The sequence below is a fragment of the Lemur catta genome, chromosome 6 (genome assembly GCF_020740605.2).
Source record: "Lemur catta isolate mLemCat1 chromosome 6, mLemCat1.pri, whole genome shotgun sequence".
NCBI lineage: Eukaryota > Metazoa > Chordata > Mammalia > Primates > Lemuridae > Lemur > Lemur catta.
The window spans coordinates 94964448-94983015 of NC_059133.1; the positions used below are offsets into that span (position 1 = coordinate 94964448).

At 40.8% G+C, this 18568-nt stretch overlaps 1 protein-coding gene across 1 annotated transcript in view; it reads right to left on the reverse strand.

Annotated features, from left to right (window-relative positions):
* Positions 1–13500, reverse strand: part of GALNT8 (polypeptide N-acetylgalactosaminyltransferase 8) — a 49232-nt gene extending 35732 nt beyond the window's left edge. The window contains exons 1-2 of the mRNA XM_045554546.1: positions 13207–13500; positions 8864–9149 (exon numbers count right to left, since the gene is read on the reverse strand). Coding sequence (XP_045410502.1) covers positions 8864–9149; positions 13207–13417 — 497 coding nt within the window. The 5' untranslated portion in view covers positions 13418–13500. The remainder of the gene's footprint in view (positions 1–8863; positions 9150–13206) is intronic.
* Between the last annotated feature and the right edge of the window lie 5068 nt (positions 13501–18568).

Sequence of the window (18568 nt, forward strand, 5' to 3'; positions counted from 1 at the left end):
TTTAGTTGTCCAGCTAATTTCTTTCTATTTTTAGTAGAGATGGGGTCTCACTCTTGCTCAAGCTGGTCTCAAACTCCTGAGCTCAAATGATCCAACAGCCTTGGCCTCCCAGAGTGCTAGGATTACAGGCATGAGCCACTGTGCCCGGCCCTCCTTCACCTTCTTGATTAAATTTATTCATAGGTATTTTTATAGTCATTGTAAGTGGGGTTGTTTTCTTGATTTATTTTTTTAGGTAGTTTGCTGTTAGTGTATAGCAAGGCTACTAATTTTTTTCTCCTGATTTTGCAACTTTACTGAACTAATTTATTAGTTCTAACAGTAAACAGGGACAATTGAACAACTCCTCCCTCTCCTTCTCCTCCCCCTTCCCCCTCCCCCTCCCTCTCCCTCTCCCTCTCCCTTATTCAAGGAATTACAAAACACAGTGGAAGGACTTAAGAATAGGTTAGATCAAGCAGAAGAAAGAACCTCAGAGATTGAAGACAACATCTTTCAATTAAACAAGTCATTCACAGAGATAGAGCAGAGAAATAAGAGAAAAGAGCAAAGCCTACAAGAAATATGGGATTATGTGAAGAGACCTAACATAAGAATTGTAGGCATTCCTGAGGGTGAAGAAGAATATACACAAAGGTTGGATAATCTATTTGAGGGAATAATGGAAGAAAATCTCCATGGCCTCTCTAGAAATCTAGATATTCAGGTACAAGAAGCTCAAAGAACTTCTCGAAAATTCATCACAAAGAGGAAAAAACAATGACACATAGACATCAGACTGCCAAAACAAACATGAGAGGCACTCCTAAGTTCCTTAAGGTGAAAGCAGCAGATAACCTACAAAGGAAAATCCATCAGACTAACTGCAGCCTTCTCAACTGAGACCTTACAAGCCAGAAGGTACTGAGACCCCATTCTCAGTCTTCTCAAGCAGAATAATTCCCAGCCTATAATTCTGTATCCTGAAAAACTAAGTTTCTTTTTTCTTTCTTTTTTTTTTTTTTTTTGAGACAGAGTCTGGCTCTGTTGCCCAGGCTAGAGTGCTGTGGCGTCAGCCTAGCTCACAGCAACCTCAAACTCCTGGGCTCAAGCAATCCTTCTGCCTCAGCCTCCTGAATAGGTGGGACTACAGGTGTGCACTGCAATGCCTGGCTAATTTTTTTTCTATATATATTTTTAGTTGTCCAGTTAATTTCTTTCTATTTTTAGTAGAGATGGGGTCTCGCTCTTGCTCAAGCTGGTCTTGAACTCCTGACCTTGAGCAATCCTCCCACCTTGGCCTCCCAGAATGCTAGGATTACAGGTATGAGCCACCATGCCCGGCCTAAGTTTCTTATATGAAGGAGAAATAAAGACCTTCTCAGACAAGCAAACACTGAGAAATTTTTCAAGACAAGACTTGCCCTCTAAGAAGTACTCAGGAGAGTGTTACACATGGATCAGCACAATAGACATTCACCAGTGTAAAATCATCCAAACACTAAATATCAGTGGCCAGATACCACAATGGCTCAAGAGAGAAAACAAAGCAACAGTGTTCAATTCAACAGAATGAACAGAAATCCGCCTACTTTTCAAGTCTTTCAATAAATGTGAAAGGCTCGAACTTCCCACTGAATAGACATAGGCTGGCCAAATGGATAAATATACACAAACCAAGTATCTGCTGTCTTCAGGAAACATATCTAACCCACAAGGATTCATTCAGACTCAGGGTGAAGGGATGGGAAACAATATTCCACGCAAATGGAAATCAAAAGAAAGCTACTGTAGCAGTTCTCATTTCAGATAACTTAGTCTTTAAATCAACAAAAGCAATGAAAAACAAAGATGGTCATTATATAATGGTAAAGAGAACAATTCAACAAGAAGACATAATGATTCTAAATATTTATACACCTAACTCAGGTGCACCCAGATTCATGAAGCAAATCCTACTTGATCTAAACAAAATGGTAAACAGTAGCACTGTAATAGCTGGAACTTCAATACCCCTCTGACAGAACAGGACAGATCCTCCAAACAGAAAATAAACAACAAAACAATGGACTTAAACAGAACTCTAGAACAAATGGGCTTGACAGACATTTACAGAAGATTCTACCCAAAAACCACTGAATATACTCTCATCAGCTCATGGAACATTCTCTAATATCAGCCATATCCTAGGCCACAAAACATGTTTCAACAAATTTACAAAAATAGAAATTATGCCATGCATCTTCTCAGACCACAGTGGAATAAAATTAGAAATCAGTTCCAACAGAAACATTCATCTCTACAGAAAGTCATGGAAACTAAACAACTTACTGCTGAAGGATTAGCAGGTCAAGGAGGAAATTAAGATGGAAATCAAAAGATCCTTTGAACTAAATGAAAAAGGGGACACAAATCATGAAAAATCTGTGGGACATAGCTAAAGCAGTCCTGAGAGGAAAAGTTATACCCATAAATGCCTCCATCCAAAAGACAGAAAGATCACAAATAAACAATCTAATGAATTGTCTCAAAGAACTGGAAAAGGATGAGCAAACCAATCCCAAACTCAGAAGAAGAAAAGAAATAACAAAGATCTAGGTAGAACTGAATGAAATTGATAATAAAAAACTGTACAGATGATTAATAAAACAAAAAGTTGGTTCTTTGAAAAGATAAACAAAATTGACATGCATCTTAATAGACTAACAAGAAGCAGAAAAGAAGGGATTCTAATAAGCTCAATTAGGAATGAAAAAAGGAGAAATTACAGCTATACCACGGAAATACAAAATATCATCTATGAATACTATAAAAATCCCTATGTACATAAACTTGAAAATGTAGAGGAAATGGACACATTCTTAGAAACATACAGCCTCCCTAGACTCAACCAGGAAGAAATAGAATTCCTGAATAGACCAATATCATGTATCAAAATTGAACCAGCAGTAATAAACCTTCCTAAAAAAAAAAAAAAAAGACCTTGGGCCAGATGGTTTCACACCCAAATTTTACCAGACCTACAAAGAAGAACTGGTGCCTATGTGGCAGAAATTATTTCACAACATTGAGAAGTAAGGAATCCTACCCAACATGTTTTACGAAGCCAACATCACCCTGATACCAAAGCCAGGAAAGGACTCAACAAAAAAAGAAAACTACAAACCAATATTCCTTATGAATATAGATGCAAAAATTCTCAATAAAATCCTAGCAAGCCAAATTCAGGTGCTTATCAAAAAAATAATCCATCACAACCAAGTGGGCTTCATCCCAGAGATACAGGGATGGTTCAATATATGCAAATCTATAAATGAAATTCACCACATAAATAGAAGTAAAAACAAAGACCATATGATCCTCTCAATTGATGCAGAAAAGGCGTTTGACAAAATTCAGCACCCTTTTATGATAAGAATGCATAACAAAATAGGCATAGATAGGATTTACCTCAAAATGATAAAAGTCATATACAACAAACTCACAGCCAACATCATACTGAATAGGGCAAAACTGAAAGCATTCCTTCTTAGAACTGGAAGCAGACAAGGTTGCCCTTTATCACCTCTTCTGTTCAACACAGTGCTGTAAGTCCTAGCCAGAGCAATCAGACAACAGAAGGAAATTAAAGACATCCAAATGGGAGCTGAAGAGGTCAAACTATTGCTCTTTGCTGATGATATGATATCTAGAAAACCCCAAAGATTCTTCCATGAGACTACTGATAAACAAATTCCTCAAAGTCTCAGGTTACAAAATCAATGTACAATAATCAGTAGCATTCATATATACCAACAGTCAAACTGAGAACCAGTCAAAGACTCAATACCTTTCACAATAGCAACAAAGTAAATAAAATAAATACAAATATATTTAACTACAGAGGCGAAAGACCTCTACAGGGAGAACTGCAAAACACTGAGGAAGGAACAGCAGAAGATGTAAACAGATGGAAAACCATACCATGCTCATGGATTGGCAGAATCAACATTGTTAAAATGTCTATACTACCCAAAGTGATCTACAGATTCAATGCAATCCCTATTAAAATACCAATGTTATTTTTTGAAGATCTAGAAAAAATAATTCTACGCTTCCTGTGGAACCAGAGAAGACCCATATAGTCAAAGCAACATTACAAAAAGAACAAATTGGGAAGCATCAATTTTCCAGACTTCAAGCTATACTACAAGGCTATAGTGGTCAAAACAGCATAGTACTGGCACAAGAACAGAGCCATAGACCAATGGAACAGAACTGAGAATGCAGATATAAAACCATCCTCATATAGCCATATGATCTTTGACAAAGCAGACAAAAACATACACTGGGGAAAGCAATCTTTATTCAATAAATGGTGCTAGGAAAATTGGATAGCCACATGTAGAAGACTGAAACAGGATCTGCACCTCTCACCTCTCACAGAAATCAACTCATGATAGATAACAGACTTAAACCTAAGGTATAAAACCGTAAGAATTCTAGAAGAAAATGTTGGGAAAACTCTTATAGACATCATCCTAGGTAAAGAATTTATGAAGATCCCAGAGGCAATCACAGCAACAACAAAAATAAATACATGGGACCTGATCAAATTGAAAAGCATCTGCACAGCCAATGAAACTATCATCAGAGCAAACAGGCAACCTCCAGAATGGGAGAAAATATTCACATGCTACACATCCGATAACGGCTTGATAATTAGAATCTATAGAGAACTCAGGAAAATCAACAAGAAAAAGTCAAACAACCCCGTTAAAAAGTAGGCAAAGGACATGAACAGAAACTTTTCAAAAAAAGACAAATGGCCGACAAACATGAAAAGATGCTCAACATCTCTAATCATCAGGGAAATGCAAATCAAAACCACAATGAGATATAATTTAACTCCGGTGATAATGGATTTTATCAATAAGTCCCAAAAAACAATGTTGGTGTGGATGCAGAGAGATGGAAACACTGGGAACACTGCTGGTGGGACTGCAAGCTAGTACAATCTCTATGGAAAGTAGCATGGAGATACCTCAAAAAACTCAAAGTAGAACTACCATTTAATCCAGCAATTCCACTACTGGGTATTTATCCAAAGGGAAAAAAAGACATTCTATAAAAAAGACATCTGCACTCAGATGTTCATAACAGCACAATTCACAGTTACAAAGATGTGGAAACAACCCAAATGTGCATCAATACATGAATGGATTAATAAAATGTGGTATATGTATACCATGGAGTTCTACTCAGCCATAAAAAAAGTGATGAACTAGCATCTCTTGTATTATCCTGGATAGAGCTGGAGCCCATTCTTCTAAGTGAAGTGTCACAAGAATGGAAAAGCAAACATCACAGGTACTCACCATTAAATTGGTACTAATTTATCAACACACTTACATGTGCATATGGAAGTAACATTCATAGGGCATCGGACAGGTGGGAATGGGAGGAGAGGATGGGTAAATTCACACCTAATGACTATTGTGCATGATGCGTGGGGGTTGGGCACACTTGTAGCTCTGACTTGGCTGGCACAAAGACAATATATATAACCAAAGCATTTGTACCTTCGTATTATTCTGAAATTTAAAAAGTTTAAAAAATAAAATGAAATAGGGTAAAAGTTATCCAAAATATATAAGAAAAATAAACAATTCAATAGCAAGAAAACAAATGAAAAATGAGGAAAAGAAAATAAATATTTCTCAAAAGAAGACTACAAATGGCCAACTGGTATATGAAAAAAATGTTCTACATAACTAATCATCAGAGAAATGCAAATTAAAGCCACTATGAACTATCACCTCACACTTGTTAGAATGGTTATTATCAAAAAGACAAATGATGATGAAGATGTAGGGAAAAACAGAACCTTTGCACTCTGTTGGTAGGAATGTAAATTAGCACAGCCATATGGAAAATGGTATAGAGGTTCCTCAAAAATTACAATTAAACCTACTGTATGATCCAGCAATCCTACTACTGGGCATATATTCAAAGGAAATGAATCAGTATGTCATAGAGATAGCTGCATTCCCACTCCCATGTTCATTGCAGCATTTTCATAATAGCCAAGGTATGGAATTAACCTAAGTGTCCATTCAATGGAATGAATGGATAAAGAAAATGTAGTATTGATACATGATGGAATACTATTCTGCCATTAAAAAAATAAAATCCTGTCATTTGAGGCAACATAGATGAGCCTGGAGGACATTATGTTAAGTAAAATGAGCCAGGCACAGAAAGACAAATACTGCATGATCTCACTTATATGTGAAATCTAAAAATGCTGCACTTTTAGAAGTAGAGAGTGGAATGGCGGTTACCAGGAGATGGGGTGATGGGTGGGGAGGGGTTGGGAGATGTTGGTTAAAGGATTTAAAATTTCAGTTGGATAGGAGTAAGTTCAAGAGATCTATTGTACAACATGGTGACTATAGTTAATAGCAGTATGTAGGATGCTTGAAAAATGCTAAGATAGTATATTTTGTGTGCTAACCACAAAAATGATAACTATGTGAGGTAATGCATATGTTAATTAGCTAAACTTAGCCACTCCACAATGTATATGTATTTCAAAACATCATGTTGTACAAGATAAATATATAAAATTTTATTTGTCAATTTAAATAAAATAAAATGTTAAAAAAGAAAACAATTCCACTTTTAATAGTATGAAAAAGACAAATACTTAGGAATAAATTTAACAGAAGGAGGGAACAACTTATACTCTGAAAACTCAAAACATTGTTGAAAGAAATTGAAGAAGATCTAAATAAATGGAAATATTTCTCACGTTCATGCATTAGAAGACAATTGTTCAAATGCAATCCTCCACAAATTGATCTACAGATTCAATGAATTCCCTATCAAAATACTCCTGGTTTCTTTACAGAAATTTAAAACTAATCCTAAAACTCATATGGAAATTCAAAGACCCAGAATAGACGAAACAATCTTGACAAAGAAGACCATTGGCAGACTCATATTTTTCAATTTCAAAACTTACTACAAAACTACAGTTATTAAGAAAATGTGTTACTGGCATAAGGATAGACCTATAGATCAATGGAATAGGATTGATATCCAGAAATAAACCCTTACATTCATCGCCAATTTACTTCAACAATAGAGCCAAAACAATTCAGTGTGGAAAGTGGGCAATTCACTCTTCAACAAAGGGTGCCAGGACAACTGAATGGCCACACAGAGAAGAATGAAGTTGGATCCCTATGTAATACCACGTACAAAAATCAATTTAAAATGGACCAAAGGTCTAAATTTAAGACTAAAATTATAAAACTCTTATAAGAAAACATAGGCATAAATCTTTGTGACTTTGGATCAAGCAATTGTCTCTTAGATATGAGACCAGAAGCACAAGCAACCAAGGAGAAAATAGATAAATTGGACATCATCAAAATTTAAAACTCGTGTATTTCAAAGACCATCAAGAAATTGAATAGACAATCAACACAATGGAAAAATGTATCTAAAATGTACAAAGTACTTTACAACTCAATAATAAAAAGATAAATAAACCAATTTTTAAAAGGAGAAAGTCTCCAAATAGACATTTCTCCAAAGAAGATCTACAAGCGGCCAATAAGCATAAAGATGCTCAACATCATTAGGCCCCAGGGAAATTTATACCAAAAACACAAAGGTACCACTTCATGCCCACTGGGACAGCTATAATTAAAATGACAAATAATAGCAAAGGTTGGTGAGTATGTGGAAAAATCGGGACTCTCACACACCGCTGGAAGGAATATAAAATGATGGAGTCACTTCGGAAAACAGTCTGACAGTTCTTTGAAAGGCTAAATATAGAGTAATCTCATGGCCCAGCAATTCTACCCCTAAGCTTAAACTCATGAAAAAAGAAGACATTCATCCACACAAAAACTTGTACAAGAATGTTCACAGCAGCATTATTCGTAATAGTAAAAAAGTGGAAACAACCAAATGTCCATCAACTGATTAGTGGGAAACAAAATGTGGTAAATCCATACAATAGAATATTATTTGACAATAAAAAGGAATGAAGTCATTGTACATGTTATAACACGGATGGTACTTTAAAATATTATGATACATGAGAAAAACCAGTCACAAAAGACCCCGTATCATAGGATCCCAGTTATGTCAAAGGTCTGGAATACGCAAACCAGAGGGACAGAAAGTCAGTGAGTGGTTGCCCAGGGAGGGGGAGCTGTGGGAACGGGGAGAGGCTCTAATGGGGTTTCTTTTTAAAGTGATGAAAATGTTTTCAAATTGATTGTGGGGATGGTGAACAACTCTGTGAATATAGCAGAAACCATTAAACTGTACACTTGAAACGGATAATTGTATGATGTGTAAATTATATCTCAACAATAAAATTATGAAGGAAGGTGGGAGAGGCAGAAAGAGAAAAAACAATGGGGAAGAGTAACAGAAGGGGAAGGAGAGAGAAGACACTTCAAATCAGATTTAACAGCAAAGAGGAATCCAAGCAGAGAATCAAGGAAAATCCTAGGGAAGGAAGCAGAGCTGCTAACTTTGGTGTGACTTGTACAAATCCTTCCTCAGCCTCACTTTTCTCATCTGACCTTGTATCTCTGTTTCTCCAGATCAGAGTTTCAAAGGCTCTGTTCCTCTGCTATGTCTGCTCCTCTCTGCCCTTCTCCAGAGGGCTGTGAATATTTGCATAAGTCAGCTACCTTCCCTGAGCTGTCACTGTAAAATGGATTGAAAACAAGAACTCTGCGCAGTCAGCCTGAACCCTTTCCCCACCAGCTCCCCACTACCCCAACCTCTAGCCAAGCCCTGACTTCCCCTCCTCCCAGAGCTCACCCCCAAATCAAACTGAGGTCCCTGGAAGCCCTCCCCTGGTCCATCCCACCTGGAATCTCGCATGTCGGGGATGGTGCGATTGAGGGGCAGCTGGTTGCTGAGGTACACGTTGTAACCAAACTTCTGGAAAAGTTCCTGGGCCTTTCTCTGCTGGGCCTCAGAAAGATCCTCACCCCACTGCTTGAAAAGCGGCGAGTCTGGGAAGAGCTTCTTGTGGGGCGTGTGCTTCCTTGGCCCACTCAACTCGGCTCTCACTGGTTTTTGGATGTCTGTCACCCTTTTTAGTGTGTTGTTCACTCTTTCTTGTTGCTTCAGAGCCAATTTCATACTTTCTTCTGCAAGAGGAGGCACATGGGGGAGAAAACATTTCAGCCAATCCTCAGTTACCAGGGCATTGCTTCCCATCCTAATTTCCTTGAAATGGTTTACTCTTCAAATCCTAAAATTTACAAGCTCTTGTCCCAGAGGATGTGCTGTCACAGGTACTGGTCAGAGCCATGCAAGACTGTCATGGAAAGGCACGCACTAGATATAGCTCCATCAAAACTTATCTGTCCCACACCTCCAAGGCTCCTCTAGGAACTGACTTACTGTTGTCTGAGAAATAGGTTGACAAAAAGCTCCTGTTTTTCAGAATGAGGCCTGAAAATCATTTACATCAGAATCTTCAGTTGTGATTATTAAAAAATATGTAGATCTCCAGGCTTATCCCCAAATCTACTAAATAAGAATCTCAGGTCAGGTGGGAATATGAGTAGGGGAAGTTACAAGAATCTACATTTTTTTTTATAAAACCAAGGAGCAGTTCTTTTGTACGGTAAAATTTGAGAAACACTGTATTGTACTATTAGCGGCTAACAGAGGCAAATCTGTCCTAACCACAGCCACCACCATCCTGTCACCCCTTCACTTGCCATGTAGTTGATTTAGCAGGAACTTTAAGATCAGAGATGTCTTAGTCCTGCGTTTTCCAACTTGCTTGGTCATAAGAATGTCGTCGAAAGCTTGTTAAAAATGCAGAATCCCAGGACTCCACTGGAGACTCTGACTCGATAGGTCTGGAGTAGAGTCTGGGAATCTGTATTTTTAACAACTGCCCCAGATAAATCCAATGGTCACATTCGTTTGAGAGACACCTTCACTCACAATAATGGACAGGTAGTGACAGACCCAGGCAAAAGGACGTTTTATGCAGAGAAGGCCTTCCGGGATCCATGATATCAATAGTAATAACGAAGTTTTGCATTTGGAAAATGGCCTACAAATTTCAGCACTCTTTCCCCCCCATTGTCTACTTCACTTTTACAATAACCCTGTAAGATTGTGCCGGAGAGTCTTGGCATGAGCACAAGCACTCCCTCAAGCTCAATCTATGAACTCAGCAAAAAGAGAGAAACAGTAACCATTTTAGTGCTCAGTGATTATGACCCTCCTTGGCATTAAACCCCCCAGTGGTGATCAAGGCACTCTGACATAGGATCCGCTTAGTTCCCACTAATCCTCCCCTAAATCCACACTGAATTCCACCAGACTGACAGGACCACCTAGCCCATCCAGCATCTTTCTGCAAGTTAGAAGAAGGCACCCCTTTTTTCCAGATGATTGCAACTCAAGGTCCCCAACTTGGTGAGGGGACAGCCCCATGGAGCAGATGAAGCTCCATGCCTGGCACATGGCTTTGTGACCAGAATGTGGGCTGGATTTCAGGTCCACAGACAGCCCCCAGAAGAAGGAGGGAAGTCCTGTAACTGGTAGGAGAACATGTCTGGAAAGTGACATAAGACCGGCCCAAGGAGAAGGAAAAGAAGGAGAATCAACTATGCCATGCAGGGGTCTCCAAGCTATGGTGAGTTGTATCATTAGTTCATTATATATCCCAATGTCATAATAGAAATAAAGTGCACAATAAATGTAATGCGTTTGAATCATCCCAAAACCATCCCTCCCCCTGACCCTCCACCCTGGGACTGTTGACTGGAACTGCTCAAGACAAAAAGAGGATGGTCCAAACAAACTCAGAAAGAAAAGTAAGTGATAGGTCTATCAAGAAGGCTCGTGTAAACATCATGCACGTGTGCTCAGAAAATGAAAGTGAGAGCATAATGTTTACAGTGTCCGAATTGAATATTATTCCTACTGCACTAAGCATACAGGGGCCACAGGGTGGTACTGGGTTATCTATGCCTCTAAACTCCTCTACCTTCTTCTCTGGGGGCGATCTGATTTTGTCTTTCAGTCACTGCTGTCCATGGGAACTGGTTTGGACCTGGATGCACTAAAGCCAATTTGAGGACATTCAGAGAGTCTGGCAGGATGAATACAGTGTCACTAGGTCATCCCCACGACTTACACTTATGACTTGTAGCACCAAAGGAGACACACCCAATGACATCATTCTGGTGGGGCTTTGGGGAACCTGAGGGAGGCCCCAGCAAACTGGTTCAGAGTCACTGATCCCTCCCTCTGTAGGGATATAATTATCAATACATGTTTGCTTTCGCTCTTGATCATTTACATAATTTGTCTGTGTATCCTTATTGACTTATGGAGCCCTGGAGGCAATGAGCACAGGATGACAGGCAAGCGAGCAGGCATTCAGTTCCAGGAAGCCCCACAAGAAAGAAGAGCATTGGTGATCTGGGAACAGGGCCCAGAAGACATTTGAGGTTTATCTCAGTCGGTTGTGAGTCTCAGGAGCCACATCAATTCAGAGTGAATGCAACGTGGGAGCACCAAGAATAAAAACAAAAGGGAAAACCAGTCATTGCAAAGAAGGAAAGGGAAGCAGACCGGATGGCTCTGGGGGGCTCCCAGTGGCACATCATGTCCCAGCTGAAGGAAAGAGTAGCTGGGCTTTGGGTACAACTCCTGCCATGTTATGGCGCAAGAGGGCTGAGCCCGTGTGATGAGCCTTGGAAGGCTGAGAATCCAGATGTGGTCTGGGCGTCCTGCCAAGGCGTGACAGTGGTGCTGGGATCAGCAGCCTGGGGCCACGGCGTCCTCCTAGACTGAGCATGTCTGCACCGGCGTCTGGAGCTGACCATCCTCCCTCTGCTTCATCCGTCCTCTTGCCCGGTGTCACTCTTCCCTCTGTCCCTGCCTGTCTGTCCTCTTCTCTCTCTTTCCTGCACTCACGCATGCATTTATTCATCTATGTGATTTCACGTGTGAAGGGAAATGAGTGCTGAACGAGACATTCATGGAACCAGCCCTCGTGAGATTTGCTTTCCAGAAAATTGTACCACAATAAAACATGGTGAGTCTTATGAGGGGACACAGAAGATGCTCTGGGTGCTTTCTGCCTTCTCTCTCCTTTTATCCTCCCCCTGCCCCCTCATTTTCTTTTTTTCCCCTTATTATCCCCATGTAAACTCTTTGATTCTCTCTCCCTGGACTCTCACTTCTGCTCCCTCTGCTCTGTCCCATCTCCTATCTCCTCTCTCACTCCCCTTCTCTCTCTCTCCCATCCCCAGTCCTCTTCCTTTTTCTCTTCCTGTGTTTCCTTCCATCCATTCCTCTGCCTCACCCTAAACCCTGAAAACACTCAGCTTTCATTTAAAAAGACACTTGCTGCAACTCCAGCCCCTTGTGTGAACATCTGAGTAGTCACAGCCCTGCTCACACATGCAACACCCGCTTTGGGGTTCAGTGTTTGACCACTGTCACCTGGGGAGCAGGACAAAGTCGATGCCTTCCTCACTAAAGTCAGGTGCAGAGGCTCATAAAATTTCGAGGAGCTAGAGTTCCATGGTGAGCCAGAATCACAAACAAACCCCAGCATTTGCAGAAATCTTACCCTGAACTTTCAGTGAAGAGGTTAAGATTTGGCACATAGCAGTTTACAGATTGCTTTCTGCATGCGTTTCACACAACCCGGTGAGGTCAGGTAGATGTCTGCCATTATGGTTATCATCCCTCCGTTTACAGACCAGGAACCTGAGGCCGAGAGAGAGCTAAGCTCTTGCTCAAAGTCACACACTCATAACGGCCTTATCGGGATTCTACCTTAGGTCCTCTAACAAAGTTCATTCTTGATAAGAGCACACAGCAAAATGGAAGTGAGGCCTTTGCCCCAGGGATTTCTGCCTGCATGTCTGTGGATGTGCTCATGCACAAGCATGCACATGCACACACACCACTCATGTGCACACCTTGCTGCCCTCCCCCAAACGGCTTGCCCTGATTCCCACTTCTGCTCACCCAATTCTCAGCACTTACCTCCCATTTGGAAGTGTAGGATTCAATTTAAGATGCTTAAATGAGCAAGTGAGGGATGAGAATGTGACCTCTCACCCATTTTTCTCTCCATGCCCCTTTTTTCTAAGTGCCCCTAAACACACACACACACACACACACTCTATCATCCCCTCTAAATTCATGCTGTGAACTTACCCACATGCTGCAATTCCACCTCCAAGCGGGAGAGTCTCTTTAGCACTGCCCGGTCCCACTCAGACAGAGGCGAATGGAGCTCCTTGTGGGCACCACCCAGAATCAAGTTTTGTAAAGTCCCCTTGGCATCAAAGGCCAGAAGGAGATTGACAGCAATGACCAGAGTCAGCCCAATGCAGAGGACTTTGCGGAATTTCCTCCAGCATATCATCTTCTGCCTGCGGCACGTCCACTCCCTGCAGGGCCAAGTGTGTCACAGTCCAGGCAAGCAAAGGATCAGAAGCAGCCAAGCTTGGTCCCTGGCCGGCTGCGTGGACAACACCCTGCCCGCTGAGCCAGAGGTTCTCCAACCAGGAACGCTGTCATAGCTGCCTGGCTTCTCCCTGAGCAGCGTCATTTGGGGAATGTGCCCTGGCAGCCGGCCAGCAGCAGGTAGGTCACCTGGGCACACCTCACACTGTCTCAGAATCAGGTGAGTGCTTGCTCCTGCGGCCAGCGCAGGCTGCCTGGGTGAGACACCTTTCTCTCTGTGTCTGTCTGTGTTTGGCTTTTAATGTTCTCTCTCCCTGGCAAAATCACCTGGGAGACTGTGCTAGGGCATGTGAGGTCTGGTCCCCTGGGCACAGGAGGTAAGTAAGATGAGAAAGGAACCCACAGAGTGGGAGGTGCCTGGACTGCATACTTTTTGAGAGCAAGGATCTTAGATGTCCTTTTACCGAACTCTACAGGGTCTTGAATATAATAGGTTTGCAAGAAATTCTTGGTCACCAAACTTAAAGAGAGACTTTCCTGCGGGTTCCTGGGGCCTCACTGCCTAGAAAAAGGTGGAGAAGAGCTGGAGGCGGAGCCAGGGGTGAGGCTCAGGGGACGACCCTGCTTTCCTGCCTGGTCTCTGTCCTTTGCTTGTCCTCTGCACCTAGACTGGGATTCTCCCCTGCCCCAGCTCCCAGTCGGTCCTTTGCCTCCGTACCTCACATTTATTATATGTTTTGGACAAATTACCTAATTATCATCATTATAGATTAAACACCTAAAATTGTTCCCCACAGCCAAAAGTTTAAAGTTCTCAGTCTCTCCATAATCATAGCTCCTACCCTGTCCCGGCCCCTTGGACTAATTACTAGGTCTCCAAACACAACATCTGCAAACCAGTTCTGAGGTAGACATGTGGATTAAAGTAAAGAACTGTGACTTTAGGAAAAACAGGATGAAAAAGAACAAAACGGAAAGTAACCAGTTCTTTTGTTTTTTCATCAACAGAAAATCTCTGAGGTTCCCACCTGAGAATTAGAATCAAAACAAATCAAACTAATGTGCTGACATGCTAGCAATGTTCACTGGGTGTCGGTCAGGTGCGGGTGAGGGTGGGTAAGCTCACAGCTAATGGGTGTGGCGTGCACGGTAGGGGCAAGGGCACGCCTCTAGCCCTGGCTCGGCGACGCAAAGCCATTACTCATAACCAAAATGTTTATACCCCCATAAGATCTTGAAATAAAAAGGAAAACCTACCTAACAGGTACAAGGAACACTATTTGGGTGGTGGGCACACTTATAGCCCTGACTTAAGTATTATAAAAGCTATCCATGTAACAAAAATATTGTACCTCCTTAATATTTTGAAATAAAAAATAATAAAAAAGAAAAAAAATGACACCCTTCTGTTTCTGGGATGGGATAGAAAAGGCACATTTATCTCCCTTCCTTTCCGCTAAGGGCAACTACAAACTCTTGACATTATATATAAAAAGGACATAAGAATGTTCTGGAAGGTGGAGAGAAGAGGGAAAGCTGACTGGAGCTCTCAGGACCCAAGGAGCAACATGGCTGTGAGTTCCCAGGTTTCCTTTTTCCTAATATCTCCTAGCCTGGATTTTGGAGAAGTCAGCAACCCAGAAATGTCAATGGGAACAAACAGTAAAAGCCCCAGGAAAAATCTGCTTTATCTAATGGAAGGAACGAGAAATTGGCATCCTAGCAAGACAGAAAATACATAGACAATAACTTCCCTACAGCAGCCAAACATCTGAAAAGCTTACTATGCCACACCCACCCTATCAACAAAGGCCATGTGGAGAGCAGCGGCCCATGCCCTCTCAGCCAGTGTGGCGACAGCAGATGCCAAGTGGGAACCTGGGCTTCCACTCCCACCTGGCAGTAATGAGGCTGCCTCTCCCTTTCCCCACCAGAGCAGTGTCTGCTGAAATAGGAGTTTTCAATAAGATCCAGAGTCTCAGAAAATAATATTCCGAATGTCCAGGATGCAGCCGAAAATCACTTGTCATTTCAAGAATCAGGAAAATCTCAATTTGGATAAGAAAAGGCAATCAACAGACACCAACACCAAGATGGCACAGATGTTGGCATTGTCTGACGAGGATTTTAAAGCAGCTGTAGTAAAATTGCTTCAGCGAACAATTATGAACATGCTTGAAACAAATGAAAAAAATAGTAAGTCAGCAAAGGAATCAAATGTCTCAGCAAAGAAATAGAAATCTCAGGAAAGAAATAGAAGATATGAAGAAGATCCAAATGGAAATTTTAGAAATGAAACACAATAGACAAAATTTAAAAATCACTGGCTGAGCCTTAACAGCCGAATGAAGAGGACAGAGAAAAGCATCAGTGAACTTGAAGACAGAACAACACAGAGAAAATAGGCTGAAAAAATAAACAGCCTCAAGGATCTGTGAGACTATAACAAAAGGTCTAATATTCATGTCACTGGAACCCAAGAGGGAAATTAGGAGGTGTGAGGCTAAACAAAAATTTAAAGAAATAAGGGCTGAAAATTTCCCAAAGTTGCCAAGAGATATAAATCTATAGATTTAAGAAGCTGAGAAAACCCTAAATAGGATAAACTCAAAGAAACCCATGCCCAGATGCATCAGAATCAAACTTCTGAAAACTAAAGGCAAAGGAAAACACTTGAGAGTAGCAATAGAGAAATGACAATTTGAATGATGGGGTTTCTATCATTAAGAAATCATCAGAAATCACAAAGACCTGAAGCAAGCATCATAACAGTGGTCAACCCAGAATCCCATATCCAACAAAAATACCCTGCAGGAAGGAAGGGGAAATCAAGACATTCTTGAACAAGAAAAAGTAAGAGAATTTGTTATCAGCAGACTTACCTTAAAAGGATGACTATACAAATTTTTCTAAGTGATAAAATGACAAAAGAAGGAATCTTGGAACATCAGGAAGAAAGAAAGAACAACAGAAAGAGTAAAAATCTGAGTAAATACAAAAGACTTTCCTTCTCTTCTTGAGTTTTGCAAATTATATTTGACAGTTGAAGCAAAATCATTGCTTGATGTGGTTCTCAAAGTATGTGGAAGAGATATTTAAGACAATTAAATATGAGGGAGGGCAAAATGACTTAAAATAAGGTAAGGTTTCTGTATTTTACTTGAACTGTCAAATGATGACACCGGTAGACTGTGGTAAGTTATATATGTATAGTGGTGATGAAATAGTTCTGAAGTATCTTGAGTGTAGCAGTGGTTGCATGAAACTACATGTGATAAAATGGCATAGAATTATATATACACCATACCAATGTCAATTTTCTGGTTTTGCTATTGCACTATAGCTATAGAAATATATCCACTGGGGGAAACTGAATGAGGGGTACATGGAACTGTTCTGTACTATTCTTTATTTATGTATTTATTTAGAGGCGGAGTCTCACTCTGTTGCCTGGGCTAGAGTGCAGCGGCATCAGCCGAGCTCACAGAGACCTCAAACTCCTATGCTCAAGTGATCCTCCTGCCTCAGCCTCCAGAGTAGCTGGGACTACAGGCACAGGCCACCACGTTGGCTAATTTTTTTCTATTTTTAGTTGCCTTAGTTGCCTGGCTAATTTCTTTTTCTATTTTTTTTTTTTAGTATAGACAGGGTCTCACTCTTGCTCAGGCTGGTTTCAGACTCGTGAGCTCAAGCGATCCTCCTGCCTCAGCCTCCCAGAGTGCTAGGATTACAGGCCTGAGCTACCGTGTCTGGCATGTTCTGTACTACTCTCAAAAATTTTTGTGAATCTGTAATTATTTCAAAATGAAAAGTATTTTTTAAAGCCTGATCCTTATCCTACACAAACTGACTGCTGAAGTAGATCACTTTCTGAAACTATCAACCCTTTATTAAAAGCACACAAAAAATTGTGGTGACTTCTGTCATTTCCTAAGTGGGGTGAGGATAGGGTTGGAAGGAGACTGACTTTTCATTGTACAGCTTTTTATATATTTTAAATTTTGTATCACTTTACATGAATTATCTACTAAAAATAAATAATTTGATAAAACATTGCATCGTAATCATTGTCACCTTACTGGTGTGTAGAATAGAACACTCAGGCAGCTAGAGAGATCAGCAGACATTTCTTTCTCTGCGTTCTTGCTTGCACCTGTCCTTCTCCACAAAGAAGGTGATGAGACTCCTCTTTCTGGGAATAACAGTTGCCCTCCCATGCATCCAATCACTTCTTGGAACACTGTGGCAGTGCTCCCCCAATGTTCAGTTCATAAAAATCACCTGGATAACTTGGTAAAAATGCAATTCCTAAGTCTAAAGATCCTAATTATGTAGGTCATTGTGGGACCTGGGCACCTACATTTTGCCAAATGCCTCACATGAATAAGCTTGCCTCTGCCGCAAGGGAGCCCACAAATCGTTGGGGGAGAAGGACTGATTTACAATCAGAGTCAACGCATTTACCACCCTGTAGGAGGCACCAACATGGGCCAAGGCCCACAAAAGGGCAAGTGACCGACCATTCTGCCTAGGTGTGTGTCATCTTGAAAGATATGAAAGTTTCAGTTCCTCTAGCAAAGGGAGCATGACTAAAGAAGGTTACAGGGACAAGAAAGTACAAATCATTTTAATGAAGGACAAAGAGTTAAGAGTGGTCAGAATGTGGATGTGGACACGGGGATAGGAATGATAAGAGCTGTTCACCTCATTTTTGTTTATAATAGCAAAAAATATTAATAAGCTGACCTAAAGCTCTCAACCACAAGAGAATGATTAAATAATTAATGGTGCATAATAGCTAAGTAAATTATAGTACCTCTACTCTGTAGAATATTAGAATAAAATAGGTAGCGAGGAGACACTGTTGGGAAAGTATGGACTTCAGAGTAAGATAGTAATTCCATTGCTTACCAGCCAGGTAAACTAAGGCAAGTCATTTCACCTCTCTGGATCTCATTTTCCTTATCTGCTAAATGGAGGTATATAACATTCTTCTTTGCTGAGTGTGATGGTTCACACCTGTAATCCCAGAACTTTGAGAAGCCAAAGCAGTTGAGGCCAGGCAGTTGAGGCTAGGATTTTAAGACCAGTCTGGGAAACATAACAAGAC